General features: G+C 38.2%; 1 protein-coding gene across 2 annotated transcripts in view; it reads right to left on the reverse strand.

The window, feature by feature from the left end:
- Positions 1-9,854: 9,854 nt before the first annotated feature.
- Positions 9,855-19,723, reverse strand: part of epg5 (ectopic P-granules autophagy protein 5 homolog (C. elegans)) — a 29,286-nt gene continuing 19,417 nt past the window's right edge. For both annotated transcript variants that reach the window (XM_053480680.1, XM_053480678.1), the window contains 11 exons: positions 19,644-19,719; positions 19,434-19,537; positions 17,785-17,960; positions 17,464-17,649; positions 16,726-16,935; positions 16,490-16,634; positions 16,119-16,361; positions 15,782-16,001; positions 15,442-15,657; positions 14,423-14,537; positions 9,855-14,077 (listed from right to left, as the gene is read on the reverse strand). In XM_053480680.1, coding sequence (XP_053336655.1) covers positions 13,895-14,077; positions 14,423-14,537; positions 15,442-15,657; positions 15,782-16,001; positions 16,119-16,361; positions 16,490-16,634; positions 16,726-16,935; positions 17,464-17,649; positions 17,785-17,960; positions 19,434-19,537; positions 19,644-19,719 — 1,874 coding nt within the window. In that variant the 3' untranslated portion in view covers positions 9,855-13,894. The remainder of the gene's footprint in view (positions 14,078-14,422; positions 14,538-15,441; positions 15,658-15,781; positions 16,002-16,118; positions 16,362-16,489; positions 16,635-16,725; positions 16,936-17,463; positions 17,650-17,784; positions 17,961-19,433; positions 19,538-19,643; positions 19,720-19,723) is intronic.

Genomic DNA, 19,723 nt, shown 5'->3' on the forward strand with positions numbered 1-19,723 from the left:
TATGACTAAGCTAAAAAAAAAATTTTTTTTTTTTTTATTAAGAAATAATACAGAGACACATAATCATGTGTTTTTATTGTTGTTTTCAGTAGTTTCTATTACCAAAATTATGATAATACTAAAATGCTCGTTTTATGACATTTTACATTTTTTCGATGTCATTCCCATATTCCATTAGTGGTAAAATGATAAATTTGTTCCCCCGTCAACTTCTGTGCTGTGGTCAGATCTGTGCTGCTTTGGTTTTAAGGGTTAGTTTTTTTTTTTTTACAGGACTGTTTTAAGTATAAAATAAAATGATATGGTCTCCATTTAAACCATATACAACTAAGATTTTAGATCTCTAATAAAATAAAATTTTGCAATAAAATAAAATTTTGCAATAAAAATGCATTTTAAGAATTGTGCACGAATTCATACAGAATACATTAGCAGTGTGAGCCTCAGGCTTCCACTTGATGTATGATTTCAAAACTGAAGAATACCACTAAGTCAGCACTGTTTGCATGTTCTCCCCATGGTTGTTGGGTTTTCCTAGAGTACTCCGGTCTCTTCCAACAGTCCAAAGACATGCAAGAAAAATGAGTGTGTGTACTACTGTGCCATGCGATAGATCGGCATCATGTCCACGGTGTACCCCGCTCATGTCCGAAGTCTCCTGGGATAGGCTCCACAGTTCCGGTCATACTGTACAGGATGAGCGGCTTTGTAAATGAATAAAAAATACTACTTAATATGCTACAATACGATACATTGTGATAAAATTCACTTTAGTGGCCTCTGATTGATTTGCACAAACTTTGTTCAAATTCTGGGATAAGGCTATTATTTTACAAATGACAATAAAGAGAGGAAATATGAGAGAAAAAGTCTTTATTTTTGTTTATGCACATTGGAATTCTTTTTTTGTTTATCCCGGCTTGTTAGGAAACTGGGGTCAGAGTGCAGGGTCAGCCAGGATACATGATATGCCCCCGGAGCAGACAGGGTTAAGGGCCTTCTTGAGGGTCCAACAGTTGCAGCTTGGTGACTAAGGGGCTTGAACCGCCAGCCTATTGATCAGTAACCCAAAGCTTAACTATTGAGGCACCAATTTAGTAGTGAAGAAGTATTATATATTATAAGAATTTCAGTGAAATCATTTTGCTAGTCTCTCTTTAGGAATCAGTTTTAAAATAGGAATTGTTTTTATACACCAGTCTTCTTTTTCCCCCCCATAATAATCAATTATAAACCAATAAACCATACTTGAGAATAAATGTTTATTGAGATTCAACTGAATGGTAGATCCAATATCTAACAACTTCAACAACAAATATTAGTGTATACTGTATATGTGTGGGTTTTGATTTTGTGATTACTGTAGGAAACACTGTAGTAGTCCCTCTGACTGTGCTTTACTGACCCCGTTTTAAGAACCTCTGCTCTGGTCATTCGAAATACCAATAATTCTGCTTTATTACTTTAACATTTAGATTTACATTTTAATTAAAGATTAATTTATTATTTTAATTATATATATATAATATGTAATAGGATAAATGACTGAACTAGCAGCGTACGGTATATTAGAATATATGGAGAAAATAAAAGACAATAATAGAAGTGTGTTAGGATCTGGCATCAGATTTACACCAGGCAGCAGGAGTACACACACACACACACACACACACACACATACACACAAACACAAAGGGTATTCCCAATCCTGATATTGTCATAGCAGCTGTTCAAAAACTTTCAACTAGCATTACTAATGAGTGAGACTGGATTTGTGAATCGACCCTGTTGTGTTTTACAAGCTTCTCAAATGTCTAGCAAAGATTATTATTTCATCCCTGTTGTGTTTATTACTGCGTAGAGGAGCGTTTGTTCTGTTATGATTAACCTTGTCACCTAGTAATTCTATGCCTCTTAAGTCACTGGTAATTTCATACATTCCTCTGCAATGACTACACTGTGTGACATCAAGAGTGTTCGTGCTGCTGATGTGTGTATGGTCCGGTTTCTCACACTCACACTCGTCTCCTCAACCTATAATTGAGCCCAATTGTTTTGTCACGCTCTGTAAATGTATTTATTTGCCAGCTCAAGCACCTTAACAATCTGCTTAGGTTAACATTTCTGATAGTATTTTCTGATATTTGCATAATTGTTGGGAAATAATTATAATCAATATATGATTTTTTTATTAACTTTTTATACTTTAAGTCAAATGAGATAAAAGTATCAGTAAAATGTGAAGGATATTTTGGACAAATTCTGGGCAAAACTCTAAGCTGTTACTATATAGGAGATAAACTGTGTACACAATCAAAACACAGTATTGGTGCGAATTTTATTGTTTATTTGTTTTGTGTTATACATACAATACAGAAAATGTGTGGGCCAAAGAAGCTACTTCTGAAGTTTATGCAACATGGAACTGGACAATCTTGCTTCCCTAAATGGGAATTCCAAGTTGCTAACTTCAGCTGTTTTGGGGAGATGATTTTAAATGTTTCCCAAAATTGGCCATTTTTCAGCGTTATACTGTCTCGCCAATACTAACAATAATAATTTAAATAAATTATTAATTAATTCATAAATCTTCGAGGGTTGATACTAAAATTTGTGTACCCTTCTAGAAGAATATGACCTAAAATTGTTGCTTACAGTAAAAAGATGTTTTTTGGTAAAAGCTTAAAGAATCTGTAGTGTCCGTAACCATGCCAAATGTCTTCATTTTAACAATTTTGCGTTATAGGATAATAAATTTTTCAGGTTTATGCCTTTTCATGTGAAATCTAAATTGGCCAAGTCTCATCTGAGTAACAATTAAGATAATTGAAAAAAAAAAGTTACTTTTTTAAAAATTGTTAAATTGTATTTAGCAAATGTTTCTTTATATCTATTACACATATAAATGTGTATGCATATTTACAAAAAAAGGATATTAATTATCTTGTGTCTAAGCTCTATTATTATTAATATTAATATTATTATTATTATTATTATTATTAATAATAATAATAATAATAATAATAATAATAATAATAAAATAAGTGGTAATAATATTAGACAGGTCTATCTAAGAAGAGGCAAAGGATGCTCACTTATCATTTATTTTCTTTCAACCTAATTTAATTATTACCAAAAATGACAAAGTAAACAAATTGTTCCTTCTAGCTGATGGAGGTAATGTCCATCAGCAACGTGAGTGTGCCACTGTCACTGCAGCTGTAATAAAGCAGCATTTTTCCTTTCGCACCGAACGGCTGTTGTGACTCAGCCTAGACTGAAAGAAAAAAGCAAGGAGTGGGAGAGAGTGGTGTGTCAAAGTAGTTATGCGCAGTGTACGCAGTTATAGTTTTCTGATGGGGTACCACCCACTAAAATCCTGTGAATCCTACTTTTAGTGACTCATCTACCTGACTTGCAGTGCATATTTAATTAGCCTACGGGGTAAGTTATTCCAAAATGTTTCTAAAGAGATCTTAAAAACAGGTAGAATACAGTACAGAGAGAAAAAGAGAATACAACTCTATAAACTGTAGACACTGAACTGACCTGTATCGAGTGCCTAGTCCTTATTTTTCAACCTACTGTACAATCAAGTTTCTTTGCGATTAGATGTTATATAATCCACCACAGGCACCCTCTTGTTTATTCTCTGATGCCGTGGCCCTTAGAGCTCATTATCTGACGGAGAGCTTGGACTAAAATTAGGTATTATGGTGCCCACATTATGTCGTTTTAAAAGAACATTTTATGCAGTGTACAGATCTTCATAGAGAGGAAAGTTAAAGGTAGATGTTTGGATTCATTGATTAGTTTTGATAAATGTATGTAGGATAGTAGATGCACTGTATTGGGTCAAACCTCTTAATTATTAAATTTATTATCCTTTTAATCAGGCCTCTTATTTCCATTAATGGACAATCTTAATGCTTCAGCAATACTATGCTTCAACTTTGTGGCAGCAGTTTGGAGAAAGTCTTTTTCTATTCCAACATAACTGTGCCCAGAGTGTTGATGAGTTCAGTGTGGAAGAACTTGACTGGCCCTAACACAGAGCCCTGTGACCTCAACCCCATCGAGCACCTTTCGGATGAACTAGAACGGAGATTGCGAGCCAGACCTTCTTGTCCAACATCGGTGCCTGACCTCATAAATGCTCTACAGAATACATTTCCACAGAAACACTCCAATCTTATCCAATCTTATGGACAGCCTTCCAAGAAGAGTGGAAGCTGTTATAGCTGCAAAAGGGGGAACCAACTCCATGTTGAAGTATATGTATTTGGATCCAATGTCATTGGCCAAATACTTTTGTCCATATACCGTAGTGTAGGTAGTCCACTGTGATCAGCATAGTATGAGAACACAACTAGGACAGTCGGTGTCATTTACATCCAATATTTATTTGATGACCTTATTTGCTGACAGGCTTCAGTGAATTATTTAAGCCTGTATAATGGGTTGTCTATCTGTCTATCTATCCATCGATCCCTGATTGATGTTTTGAATTTGAATTCCTTGGAAAAGTATGAAAAGTAACTTCATTCTAAACTTTCTGCTTTCACTAACTCATTCCTCATGAGTGACCCATTATAAATACGCCTCTGACCTGCATATACACATTAACGCCATAACATTAACACCACTGCCAGGTAAAATTAATAACATTGATTATCAGTTATATATCAGTAAACTGGTGAGGCTCACCCATGACTGCTGGGACTAAAAGCCAGCCTGCCCAGTCTAATCCCACAGAAAAGCCAATGCACAGCAGAAAGGTACTAGAACACCTGATGCACGACAGCTCACCGCACAAGAGGCCCCGCAGACAAAGAGCCCACGATCTCTGACCTGGCCTCCAAACATTGCAAACCGATTGAGGACCTGGCAACCCAAAGATCTAGTGATCAGAGCCTACATGCCTACATGTTTATCAACCCCTTAATTTTTGTCCAATTAAGACTTCATTGATGAACAATGAATTTAATTCTGAGTAAAGACTACATTTATTCTTAAACATAAAACAATTGCACAGTATCATAAACTAGACAATATACAGTGTTTAAGAACAGTCTGGTCTGTGTAGGATTTGAGGGATACTGTCAAGTGCTTTTTTATTTTTTTATTCACCATAAGATATTTTTATGGACAGATAGTGGGTGTACGGTAGGATAGCCAGTGTTTCCTCCATCTCTCCTTTTTCTTTCATCCTCCGCGTCTAACACAGTGACCTGAGTGTTAACAAAATGAACAACATGACTAAGGGAATTTATTTTTTTTGTCCTTGGTGAAAACTTTAGCATTAAGGAAGAAAAACAAGTGAGACTCACTGACTTTAAGCTCAGGCCAGATCAGTTATCACCACTGCACGCACAAAAAGGAGACACAGCAGGTGCAGTTCCGTCATCATAACGTTCCGACATTTCCTAAATGAATAACGGCACTACCCCGTGCTATCTTTAAATTCTGTCTCTTCCCTGTCGCAACTGTCCAAGCTTGCCAGACTTTTGACATTCTGATACATTATGAAAGCTGATCATGAGTTATGAAGTGTATAATAAAAGATACAGTAGGCTTAATTAGGGGAAAACAAAAATCAACTTTTTTTTTTAGTAATGAAAACCTATAAAGTCATTAAGCCATTTGTGAAAGGAACAGTCGCACCGGTATTTTGGATTCCACTTGGTCATACGCTAATTCTACTGGACTGATATTTCCTAGAATATATAAGCCTCTGACATGCTGATGAGGTAAAGTGCAAGTGGAAAGTTTGAGTCCACCTACCAAACAAATACTGCATGAGAATCTTTTACAAGGTAGTTTCCTTCTATTAAAACCAGTCTATGAGTCAGTAACGGTACTTGCATCCACGGTGTCACTCGGCAACCATGAGGACCGTTGCCAAATCTGTGCATATGTCTGCTTTCAGGAGCTTGAATTCATAAAATTGGATGTATCACAAATGAATAGTTTTCATAACAGACCTGATAATGAAACTCTTTATTGCCAGCACATTCCCAAAGATCATTTCATATGTTTTTAGTCTTGGAACAGTTTTAGAGTCCATCATTCAACACTCAAGGTAAGCATGTCATATAACCCATAAATTCACCCAAGTGTCACATTTGAAGTTGAAAATCATCGAACTATATATTATTTTATTGCTCCAGGGCCGAGCACTGCTGCCCCTGCCATGTCTGTGTCTTTTATTAACGCCGCAATAAAGATTAAACCCCCAGAAGTGCAGCACATCAGCGTTATCTATCACATCAGTAGACAAACTGATATCTTTGGCTGCTAGTATGCACTCCATAAAGGATGTTTTAGTGATTCCAAGATTAATGGTGTGGCTTTAGTCAAGTAAACCTTGGAAGATTAGAGTCAATTTATGAAATATGCAATACAGGCTGTTAAACCGTAAAATTAAAGACTTATAGACAGTTAAAATGTAAAACATAAATATTTGGAAAAGCCTGATTTAAATTTAGATTTAATAATCTAAATGTTTTTAAAAAATAATAATTTTACTTGTTCCTTGGGTAGAATTTCCCATTTAAGACTCCTTCTATGTGTTCTAATTGACCAACACTGGTTCAATAATAGGTGGCACAATGCCTTAGTGGTTGCCACTGTTGCCTTGCACCTCCAGGATCCGGGTTCGATTTACAATTGAATCTGTAGTCTTTGTGTATGGAGTTTATGTGTTCTCCCCGTGCTTGGTAGGTTTCCTCCGGGTTCTCTGGTTTCCTCCCACAGTCCAAAGACTTGCACGTTTATTGACATGCTAATTGGCGTCCCTAAACTGTATACAGGATAAAGTGGTTATAGGGGATGTGAGTGATACTGACCCAAAGTTGGTACAATACTTATTGTTAATATAAATAATAATAATAATAATAATAATGTGACTTTTGGCATAACTCTGGCTACATGTGACTAGAATTTAACCAACATTCTTCAATCATTAGGGTGCATGCTATAGGTTTCCTGTAGCCCATTTGTTGTGAAGTACTGTTTGTTAGGCTACTTGAGTGTCAGGCACATGACAAATACACTTGATCCATGCATATTGTGCGATAAGTGTCTTGCAGCACTTAATCAGTGTCAGTTTCTGCCCACTGAGCTGGTGCGAGCTGGGGATTTTTGATTGGTGAGCTACAACCCAAAGGAGGTATTTCTGGTGCTGTGGTTCATCTCACAAATAAGATCTGATCAGCAGCGAGTCTATGGGGGTTCCTTTCCAGTGATGGATTAGACACTATTATAGAAACAGCAAAACAACAGTCAGTGTCTATACCTGCAAAGTATAAAATAGCACTTTAATGCTGAGCGGCATGAATTTCCAGGGTTAAAGTAAGGACAGATCTCAGCATTGCACCACTGCTGCCTCCACACGCCTGTCACTGAGGAGACGTCTGGGAACTGGTGTGTGCATACAAATGAAAAGCTTGTTCACTCAAGCCTGAAGGGAAATCCAATGTATGGGTTGAAGAGCAAACTCCTAGCATCTATTCTTTGGTACAAAATAAAACTGTTGCTTTCACGTCCAAAAAAATAGTGGATTTTCTCTGTGATCAACTATCATGAGTGTTCAAAACAAGCCAGGGTGCAGAATAAAAATGCAGTTGTGAGAGTTAAAAACTACCTTTATTTCTCTATATAATCCACCGTTACACTAATGCACTTATCCCAGTGTTTCACTAGTGCTTGGATACCATCAAGATAAAAAAGTTTTACATTATTGTTATTTCTAAAACACTGGCCTCCCAAGAACTCCTTTAATTGTGCTTTCATTTAACGAAAAAAATGTTTTGCAGGGATACTGCCTTCCACACCACTTGCAAATTACAGGAACTCGGCTGGGAATTATTGCCACGTCCCCTGTACAGTCCTGACCTCAGTCCAAGCCATATCCACATGTTTGGGGTATTTAAGGAGTTCCTGGGAGGCTGGGGTTTCAGAAATGAAGCAGGCAGTCTGATCATGGTTCTGAAGTACTGAGAAACTGCTGTCTTGATGGTATCCAAGCTCAAGTAAAACACTGGGATAAGTGCATTACAGTAGTGTAGTAGGGGATAGGCGCAGTGGTAAAGTGCTCAGTGGTAAAAGCTTGCCCTACCACCTGGAGATGGCTAGTTCGATTCCCGGGTGATGCTAAAGCCTCTCGCAGCAATCACAGCTCTACAGCCAATGGGCGTCTGTGACCTTATTGCGGATGGAGCGGATAGTGCTGTCCTCCAAGTGTGTTACGCCGCCCATGATGGTGTGTGAGCAAGCATTTCAAAAAAGATGCGGTCAGCTGGTGTCATGTGGGTTGGAGAAAACACGTGATAAGTCTTCGGCACCGTCCTAACAGGTAGTAGCCTTAATGTGGTTAAGGGTTATTGGTCATTTTCTTTTAGTACAAAACTGTTTTACTTTTGACCTGGGCTAAACATTGTCAAACACAAAATGGTCAGCACTGTGTTCGTTTCTTTGTCTTGACCCATAGCTCAAGAGAGATTTTCTAAGTTTGTCTTTGGAAAGGAACAGTAAGGCCTGACCCTTTAAAAGGAAAAGCCAACGGTAAGTTAGCTATGCAGAATAAATGCTTTCTTTTGTAGATCGTTGAGAGTCTGTTCGTCTGTAGGATCATTTCAAAAGCAACTTCGGCCCAGAATTAAGCCCTAAAGTACGCATAATGCTTTTGTTTTCCACTCCCAATTCACCTGATTTAACTAATTCATTATCTAGTGAACAGTCTGCTTCATTCTGAGATGAAGCAGAGAAAACACTAAAATGTGCAGAACAAAGGGTACTTTAAACTCTAATGGTCCTAACCTTCGTCTTTAAGTGTTATGTCTCCCCAGCACAACCCAACACTGAGCTTTTGTACCGAGCATCAGACGACCATAATGTCTTTAAATGTTTGGGTCTCGCACGTTACAGGTTGTTAAGGGTGACAGACCGAGCTGTTGACTTGACAGGGGAGCTGAGTCACAAGTGATAATTGAGACAGGGGAAAGAAAAAAAAAAGGATAGACCCTGGACATTCATCACAGTCTCATCTGCTGTCTGCTCATAAAAATGAATTTGAGATAACCATAGCAACAGAGGAGATGGGGGTGCAGTCTGCATCACATAATGTCCCGAAGTGAAAGACGATTATGACTGGTATTTCTGAGTCTATGAGTAAATTGGCAGCTTTAGAGAAATATCCATCTGTTGAATTAGTCTCCAAGGTGTATGGTGTATCAGGTGTCTCTTATCAGCCATTGTACGCTTTCATGAGACATGATTAGGTTACTGTCTGGTGATGTTTTTGTGTTGTTTTTTCGCTAAACATGATGTGGCATTAAGCCACCAAACTACAGGTTTGAGGTACAGATTGAATTTATTAGATGTTAAAGCATCCAGGCTCAGTAGTGATTCAACACGACCAGACAAGTCTAGTCTTTGCTGGACTGCAGCCATTCACATCACCGTAGCAACCACAGCAAGACAGCAAACCTGGCATGGCTACACATTGTTTTTAATTTCCCTTTCCACCAGGGGTTTGGCTTGATATTCATCACTATTGTCTATAATTTCGCTTCATAATTCAGTTCAACTCTCCGACACTCGGTTTCTTTTTCAGACCCTATTAACAGAACATTCAAGCAACACAAATTGATTGCAGATGTCTCACAATACACTGCATACTAATTATACTATTTATCATCCGTACCTAACGGCTTTCTTTTTTCCCCTAGGCATTTCTGTTAAGTTTGGTCTATCAAGATTTTCTGCATATACATTTCAAGTAAACATATATTACTCAGAACTGAGACTAGACCTTCTGTGTGTTTTTATTGTAGACACAGAGAGACACGGGCTAAGGTTATTAATTTTATCATTAGCGTTGTACAACTTGCTCGTGACTTAGTTTCAAGACAAAAACAATGCAAAACACAAAGAAGACATACAATGTGTACCCAGTTTTCTCAAGGTGTCCTACAGAGCCCTGGAGAGGCGACAAAAAGATTATTTTAGTAAACTGACATGGATCATTAAGCCTTTAACCTCCAAATATTATGCAGTATGTGTCATGTTCTGGTACTAAAATTATAAATACACTTAATAAAATTTAAAATCATAAAATATTATTTATACCGATCAGCCACAACATTAACACCTGATTACATTTTATTAGCAATTACATACCAGTAAACTGGTGACAGGATCATGGGCACCCAAAGCTTATCTACACCTGCAGGGACCAAAAGTCAGCCCATCTGGTCTGATCCTACAGAAAAGCCAACGTAGCAAATAACTGCTGGAAAAGGTAAATGCTTCCCAAGGTAGAAAGGTATCAGAACACCCAGCGTACCACAGCCTGCCACACAAGGGGCCAAGCCGGCAAAGAGTCCAAGGTTGTTGACCCGGCCTCTAAATTTTCCAGATCTCAGCCAGATCGAGCATCAATAGACCGTGCCGGAAAAACAAGTCTGATCCATGGAGGCCCCACCCCGCAATTCACAGCACCCAAAGGATCCACCACTTAACTACCCCAATGCCAGACACCACAGCGCCCCCCAGAGGTAGCCGCAAGGGACCAGAGCTGGACAATATGGGGCTTAATGTTATCGCTGATTTATATCGAAAACTATGTGGAGTTTAGGATGTGTATATATAGATTTTAAAATATTAGTGTGCATTTAAAAAAAATTATATCATGAAAGAGTTACTGTTCTTTTGTAATATAATTTAAATAGTTGAAACTCTTATTTTGGAATAAGAGTTATAAAGTTTCAAGAAATTTCACGCTTTTTATTTTTGGCTTTCATTTAGATGATTAAGGCTTATTGCTCATTTAAAATCAAAGATGCAGTATCTCAGAACATATTAGAATTAGAGTTTGAGTAAATCCACTATTGCCACGGTATAAATACAGCGTATCTCTCAGCCTAGCTCAGTATACGGAACGTCTGCCGAGTCGACAAGTCTCCAGATGATCACCACCACCCTCCTCAAGGACTGAAGCATATTCATGGAAAAATTGATAAGATGCACAAACAACAGGGATGACCAAAGCCTTAAGAAGATTGTCAAGAAAAGGCGATTTAAGCTACAACTGTTGCATTCCTAGTTTCAAGCCACTCCTGAACCAAAGACAAAGTCTTACCTGACCTAAGAAGAAAAAGAACTAGACCATTACTTAGTGGTCCAATGTTCTAGATATAATTTTTTTAGATGAAAGTAAATTTTGGATTTCATCTTAAAATCAAGGTCCCAAAGTCTGAAGGAAAAGTGGAAAGGAGCAGAATCCAAGTTGCTTGAAGTCCATTATGAAGGTTCCACAGTCGATGATGATTTGGAGGGAAAATGTCATCTGCTGGTGTTGGTTGGCTGTTTTAAGTCCAAAGACAAAGAAGCCGTCAACCAGCAGTTTCCAGAGCACTTTGTGCTTCTGTCTGCTGACAAGCTTTATGGAGATACCACTTGCTTTACCCAGCAAGACTTAGCACCTGCCCACAACTACCACTAACTGGTATGCTGACAATTACTGTGCTTGATTGGCCAGCCAACACACCTGACCAGATACTTTATGGACTATTGTCAAGAAGGAGATGCGAAACATCCAATCCAACAATATGGACGAGTTGAAAGCTTTTATCAAAGCAACCTGGTCTTCAATAATGTCTCAGGTTGATCGCCTCCTTGCCATGCTGTAATTCGTGTTGAACAGACCGTGACCACGTATTGCATGCATACATTATTATTAATTTTCTGAATTTCTGCATTATAAATCTTTTTTACTTATTTTTTGAAAATATTGCAAGATACTGAATTTTTGATTTTCATGAGCTATAAGCCGTTATCACTGAAATTAAAAAGGCTTGAAATATTTCACTTTACATTTAATGAATCAAATATGTATGAGTTTTCTGAATTAAATTAAAAAAGAAAATTAACTTTTCATGATAATCTAATTTGTCGACATAGATACGACATTTCTGTTTTGTTTTTTTCATTTACTCATTCCTTCCTTGATAATGAACTATAAATTAAACTGACTTAATCCAATTTTGAGTGTTCACACTCAAAAGGTCTTTGTAACTTTAATATCACTACTTTTCTTCAAACAAGGGTTACATATACAGTTCCGGCCCTTCAGCAGGATTGCAATGGACCTGCGGAAAAACACTACGTTCTTTTACAATCTTGTTATTTTCAATGTGTCTCTGGAACACATTTCTATCTCAAGGTTCCCTTCAATCAAAACATATTTATCTAAAACTCTAACATTTAAATAGAACTCCATTGTAACCCATTAAAAAATGTGCACCTTTACTTCAACAGAACAAATTTTCCTAAACGTAATGTCAGAATGTCGAATCTTGAGCTTACTGTAAAAACAGGACCTTAATAGGAGGTCTTCTGATTAATACATCAGGCATACTTTTTACTCTCTCAAGGACTCTGCGGTATTCTGGGTTTTGTGTGAATTGAAAAGCATAAAAGACCTTTTCCATCACTTCAGTTACACAGTCTCCGTATTGAAATTAGTTTTTTTCTCTCAAGCAGGTGGAACATATTAAATGTAAAAGTGCTTCAGGAAAAATATAACCCATCTCCAAATTCCAATTATGAATATTTTAAATATGTTTTTTTAACTAAACAAAAACAAACAAACAAAAAAAACACAAATTACTAAAAGTCCATGACACCTTAATGAACTTCTGACTGCATTCAGCAAACATGCAATGATTCCCAAGACAGACTGTCTTTAAAGTGCATACTAAAATAATCACATGGTTGAAACAAGTACGTTCAAGTGAAGGAATAGAGGATATATTATTTTAGACCTTCTTATATTCTTACAGGCTTCTCTTAACATGTTCACATGAATCAGTCCTGAATGTTAAATTACTGTACCTACTTGTGAAAAAGGTGTACTACAGGGTTGTACTACGGTTTTATGCGACATTGATAATGATAGCGAGGTTAAATCTATACATGGAACAGACATGTTAAGTGGTAAGTTGTTGATCTGGTACTGTAGGTGTTTCAAGCTTTTATTTCAACCACTGACTTCATCGAGACGCCTAATAAACCTGAGCGAGTATAAATCTAGAAAAACGATTTGACAACTGCACAAATATCTCACACTAAAGCTGATTATTTAACACATTCTGAAAGCTGTGTTTCATGGACCTGTAGTTTAATATATTATGTTTCCAGTTTTGGAATTGCCACTAGGCCTTTTTGCATTTATTTGGCCTGTAAATCACAGCATTAGACATTGATTCGAACATGAGTAGGCAATTTCACACACTATAATTCCAGTCGTATAACACGCTACTGTGAAATGTAACTCACACTTCTGACTGACAGAAAATCATGCGCATTTACTTTCTAAACTTTAGCCAACTTTTCCTTTTGACTGCAGGAAAATGGCTGTACTAAATACTGATGGTGTCTTGTAGAACATGTCTGGTTATAGTTTTGCTTCATCATAAGGATCATTCAGATAAAGCTTGAGAACTGTTTTGATGTTGTCTGATTAAAAAAAAAAAAAAGACTGGCAAGATGGCACTAATAAACAATGCAAAATCACCATCTAAAGAAAATGACCGGCAAGCAAAATCAAAAATCATGATGCATATACATAACTACAGCATCAGAGAAAGGCGGGGGGAAAAAGGATGTGTGAAACACCATTATACACATCTGGATTACCTTGACTTTCAAAGCTTCTCTTTGGCACTGCATTCCATACAAACCCAAAATCTTTGTTCCAGACAATGTTTTCAGGTAAAAACCCCATAAAAGCACAAATTACTTAATTTCAGTCTGTTGTGCTCATTCTCCAGTGCCTTGTAACACAACTGGTGTAGCGTCTTTGCTGACAAGTCTGTGATTCAGGCCTTGCTTAGCGCATGATGTCCAGGTAATGAAGATCCGGGTACAGCGAGTTGATGAGCAGGGATAAAAGACGGTTGCTGTCATGGAGGCAGTGACCCGGGTACTTAATGAACTGACAGGCTTGGCTTAAGGTTTGCTGCAGGTCTGAATACTGCTTATTACTTGACATGGCCTCCAGCAAGGTCAAAGCCTGAGGATGCAAAAATAAATAAATAAATAAATAAATACACTATATTGCCAAACGTAATCGCTCGCCTGCCTTCACATGTATATGAACTTCAATAACATCCATTTCTTAATCCATAGGGTTTAAGAAAATGTCGGACAATTGTATTTCCCCAACTTTGTGGGAACAGTTTGGGGATCTTTGCATAAAGCTGTCGAAATGATGTCACAGCAAATGCTCAGCATAATTAAAGCTAAACCCAAAACAATATTAGTGTGTATGGCACTTTTTCGCCCAGGCACTTTTATGCATTAAAATCCACTATGCTTATCCATCATTCTAGCCGTAAGATTTTGCTATAGTTCTTACCTGTTGGGCCTTCAGGGAGAGCTGTAGCTCTGTTCCTGCGTGGATTCGTAACTGGCTTTCTGAAGGCACCTGCACCAGGAGGAACGCTGACATGCTTCGAGCAGCAACCCGAAATCTGTAACAGGCATGAAACCAGTCAAACCATACATTTCCTCCAGGAATTGACCGCCAGATTTATTCAAACCTACATTTTTTTAAACCTCAAAAGTATGCTGTTTACTGGCACATTATTGTTCAACTGTAATAACTCTCACATAATACAAAGCATTCCTCTGACAGTCCAAAGATATGTAGATTAGGCTAATTAGCGTTCCCAAACTGCCCGTTGTGTGTGAATGAGAGTGAGTGTGTGTGTGTGTGTGCGCCTGGGTGCGCCCTGCAATTAAATTGGCAACCTGTTCAGGGTGTACCCCACCTCATGCCCCAAGTCTCCTCGGCCCACTGTGACCCTGTATACAGGATTAAGTGCTGTCGATGAGTGAGAGATGATACAAAGCACCAAATTTTAGATTCTTTAAAATTATTATGCAACAAATTTAAGTTCTTGTTGTGTTTGTCACTTTGTAGGTCTTTGCTTGCACATTCGCACTTTCACTTTGTTGTCTGTTGTTTATTGTTGTCTCTTTTTTGTATAGAAATAGTTTTTGGTTAAATAAAAAAAAAAAAAAAAATGTAAATCTGTCATATCTGAGCTAGTCAGCTAATTACGTCTCTTAGTAAGCTAGCTGGTTCCAGTAGAGTTGTGTTAATTTATGTTGTTGCCTGTATGTAGCACATTGGTCCTGGAGGAACGTTGTTTCATTTTACTGCGTACTGAGCTGTATATGGACAATAAAAGCCTACTGACTTGACTTCTCGTTAGGTTTATTTTTTATGACTTCCAAGTTTTCCCAGAACCCTATTTGAGCCATATAAAAAACGCAAAAATTGACAATTTAAAAACATCAAAGTTTAATATTCCCCCCCTTCTCCCTCCCACAATTTTGCCATCCCACATGACTGTAGTAAACACATCTTGCCTGTTGGAGAGTGGTGACTTGCGCCCGAGACCAATGGCGCCCAAGATGCCAGAGTTGAGCCGCTCCTCTCCCAGCTCAGCCAGGTGGTTCTGAAAGGACATCAGAGCGCGCACCAGAGTGTCCAGGCCGCACGGGTCGCCCAGTTCCACCTGAACCTTTAGGAGCTGCAAGGCTTTGTGCCACCACAGAAACACCTTGGCTTCGTCCGCTGGACCACTGTAGCAATGTATATATACAAATATATACACCGTAAATCATATGTTCAAGTAACGTGCGATATATGTATATGTAACTAGCACATTCCTTAAAAGCTTGCACAGAAAGATGCACATAAAGTTACTTAGGAAAAACTTGATTGATCCAGGAGTTAAGCAGCATCAAGGTCTTCTTCTCATTAAGCAGAGTCTGCTCCAAGTTGAGCTTTTGAAGGATGTAGACGTAGAGTGTGAGGTAGCTCCCGAGAGCAAGACTCTCTTGAATAAAGTCCTCCACGGTGAGTTCAGGAACCTGGAGAGAAACCAGAATAGGCCCCCAGCCAGAGAACTGATCCACACAGCCACCTGGAAAAATAAAAACGATCCAATAAACTAGAGTAAATATAACACTGGCTATGTTGGATTATTTTTTTGGAACTAAAACTTAAGCCAAATGGTTTTTCAGTGTTGGAAGAAAATCACCATCAGTGAAGTAGGACATTATGCAAGCCTCAGTGGTGCGAGTCATATGGCGTACAGAGGCTAGGTATCTGCAGGAAGCAGTGAGTAAAGGCAACACCAGGGGACTTCGAGCCCTTTTCTCTATCCAGGAATGAAGCTTAGTGCCGAGCTGCTCCGCTGTTGACACACTCGCGCCATTCAGCAGAGTCAACATCTCAGCGAACAGACTGCAGGTCGCCATGTGTCTCTGCTGAAGGTCTGTTTCTGAAGGAATACAATACAAAAATGACTCAATCCACTCAACACGCTAAATATTTTAAAATCTCATTAAAGCAAGTACAAAGCAACATTGACTGCGACACTTTTCCAGAAGGAAATTCATATTCTCTTACCAGGTGGGTTGAAAACAACAATGCACTCCAAAAGTTTCTCCATCTCTGTTTCTAGTGAGGGCAAACTGATGTTACCATTCTGATCCAGCAAAGTGAGAAACTGCACCATCAGACGGAGGAATGTTTGGCACTTTGAGGTCATGTCCTAACAGAAAAAGTGAATAGCACAACCAAGTCACAAACAAACAAACAAAAAAATCCTTACAGGTTTATACAACATCGTAAATAATGCTTACCTTGTGATGCCATCCTTCTAAGGTGAAGCCGAAGCCAGCAACCATCTTCAGGAGTTTGACTACTAATTGAGAAGACGTCTCTTGGCTGAGAATTAGAGAAGCTTGGTAGTGTGTGCTTACATAGCGTGTGACACTATCATACGAGGAGACGTCTACTAGGTGCCAGGGTAGAGACGTGGACTGGCCAAGAAGACTTAGAAGAGGGGAATCCTGTGGGCAATATTACAACAACATACAAATAAAAACAAACTGAATTGATGCTTAGCCGCAATTCTGAATGATGGATACTGTGGAAGTTTTGATTTCCTGCATGCTTGAATCTGTTAGATGTTATAATGAATGCTTAAACAATATAAAGCCTCACATTCATCCTTAATCCTTAATCTTTGTGTCTCTGTGTGATGCGAAACAGTAGATTTGCAAGAAAGGAACATTTTTAATTTGATTTATCTAGATAAGAATTTTCACAGAGATGTTATTGTATTATGGTTAATAGATCACTCTAAGAAACATGAATGAATATGATATTTTTAGAATGCGTTTGGATGCTATTGTATAAAAACCAGACATTCTCAGCCAAAGTTATGATAATTTATTTCTCCCCATAAGCAGACAAGATGAAGACACCCCAGAAAAATGTAAGTTTTTTTTTTTTTTTACACTTTGCAATCATGCATTTCAACTAAAACGTATATTTGGAAAGCAACCAAAAACTAGTACATGAACATGAACACTCACAGGTTTGCTAATAAGATGGTCCTCTTTGGCTAAGTAAACCATCAGGTGAAGAAGACAGACCACCATCATGTGGGCACTGGCGCTAGGCTGTGGGCTCATGGCGTCACTTAACGCGCTGATCCAGTTGACTTTACAAAGAACCTCACCCATGAACAGGAAACAGCTCTTCGGACTTCCTCTTTCCACCTGGGTGAGACGAAATAAGAAGGCTTAGAACAAGAATGTATCGCTATAAAAAATTAGGTATATCTCTTTGAGTAGACGTGATACTTTCAACCCCAGAATGCTCTAATGTGTGTGACAATTTAGGAAGCATCTTACATTAAAGAATTGGTTCATGAGGGTCTGGTCTGGATGAAGATCTTTCCAGGGGAGTTGGCTGTACTCTGTGTGATAATTATACAGAAGATATTCTGGCATTTTTGGAGAGGTGCAGGTCTTGCAGTAGTGCATGAGATGAAGCCACAGGGCACCTTTTTGTCCTGGCAACAGGCGATCTGACCAAATAATGAAAGAAGTCACTGATAGTACTACTCTGTATGTGATTTAAAAAATAAAATAAAATACAGTACTGTCCAAAAGTCTTGAGCCACCCCTCATTTCTTCAGATTAAATTAAAATGAAATGATGTGGATTAAATTCAAATAATAGGAACAATTTTATTTTACTGCAACAGGCTGAAAAAAAAGTTCCTACAGACAGATCCTCAGCAGCAACCTCATTTCCCGTCTCACCTGTTTCAACCACTCAGCATTCAGCATCACCAGTACACTAATCACCAGCCTGATCATCTGACATCCTCTGCATCTCTTTCTCATTGGGTCATGCCTTACGTTTTTTATGGTTAAATGAATCATAAGTCATTGTTAAAAAAAAAAAAAAAAGGAACCGGACTGAGCCACTAGATTTAAAATGAGGAAAGACAGGATGGTCTTGTGTTTGCTGTTCCTCGATACACTTACTGGCCACTTCTTGCCAGCTGGGAGAGATCACACACACACATAGCGCTCATGATAATGTCTGAATGTTCTCTCTGGTTTATTAAGACCATAGACTAGGGTATTTTAGTTTTGAGTCGAACACCCTGTGTCACATAAATCTAATATAGGTAGTCCCCGACTTACGAGCATTCTACGAACATGAAGTCCGAAAGTACAGGAGCACGATGATAGAAAATGGCTGTCCTGTAAAGCTGTCCCGATGGTGAATAATCCTAATTTCAAAAAATCCTCAACAAAACAGAGTTCACAGTCCAATACAGTGGAGAACAGCTCTGAGAAAAAATTACGTCCGGGATTATGCTCGCAATTTAGAGGCGCAGAGACAACAAATTTGATGTGTGCAAGATTCATTTTCTTAGACACGGTTACGGTTTTTGGCCACATGATGCCAGTGTGGGAAAAGGGGACAAAGATTTAGTCAAGTAGATTGGTATTCTTTACATTGTATATTTCATGCCAAAGCCGTACAAGATTCACTTTGTTGGACTTAAGAACAAATCTGACTTACAAACGTGCTCCCAGAACAGAACTTGTTTGTAAGTCTGGGACTACCTGTACATCAAAGATCAAAGGTAATTATCATGTTCTGGAATGATCAAAGAGAAATAAAGTTGCATGAAGTTGCATCCATCTGGACAAGGCCTATACGAAGTAATGCAATATAGAGGATGAGGGATTGAAGGGATTTGGCAGTGTCGAGAGACAGACAAAATTACATTGTCTACTGTAGGAGATTTCAGAATAAACCCTAACAGTCTTTGTGTAGCTTATCAAACAAAAAACATTCTTCTAAAAATGGTCAGGTACAGAGACTGGACAAAAAAAAAGTCCCTTAGGAAGCTTGGAGGAATATTCCTCATAACTATATACATAAAAATACAAGAAGGTCGTACTCTTTGGAAGCAAAATCTAAAGAAATTTGGGGGTGGCTAAAAAATTTACTTAGTAGATCCATTCGATTGACCTTACCTTTGAATTTTTCATGCAAGGTGCCAGTTAGTTTTGTGTATAAACTGACCAGACTGACAGCTACTGCCGTATCTGATTCAAGCCAGGGAGAACAGCGAGGGTTGCTATGTTCAAATAAGAAAAGGAAAAAAAACGCATCAAATACAGTCATTGTATTTTTCAGATGCGAACTCTTATGCAACACAATGAGTAAGACAGAGTGGAGCATACCTCGCATCATCTGTGTCGAGAACCAACATCCAGGGGCTAAACAGTTTAGTCATTCTCGTATAGATTTCCCCAAGAGCTGC

Source organism: Clarias gariepinus, chromosome 21, assembly GCF_024256425.1.
Source record: "Clarias gariepinus isolate MV-2021 ecotype Netherlands chromosome 21, CGAR_prim_01v2, whole genome shotgun sequence".
In the NCBI taxonomy this organism is placed as follows: domain Eukaryota; kingdom Metazoa; phylum Chordata; class Actinopteri; order Siluriformes; family Clariidae; genus Clarias; species Clarias gariepinus.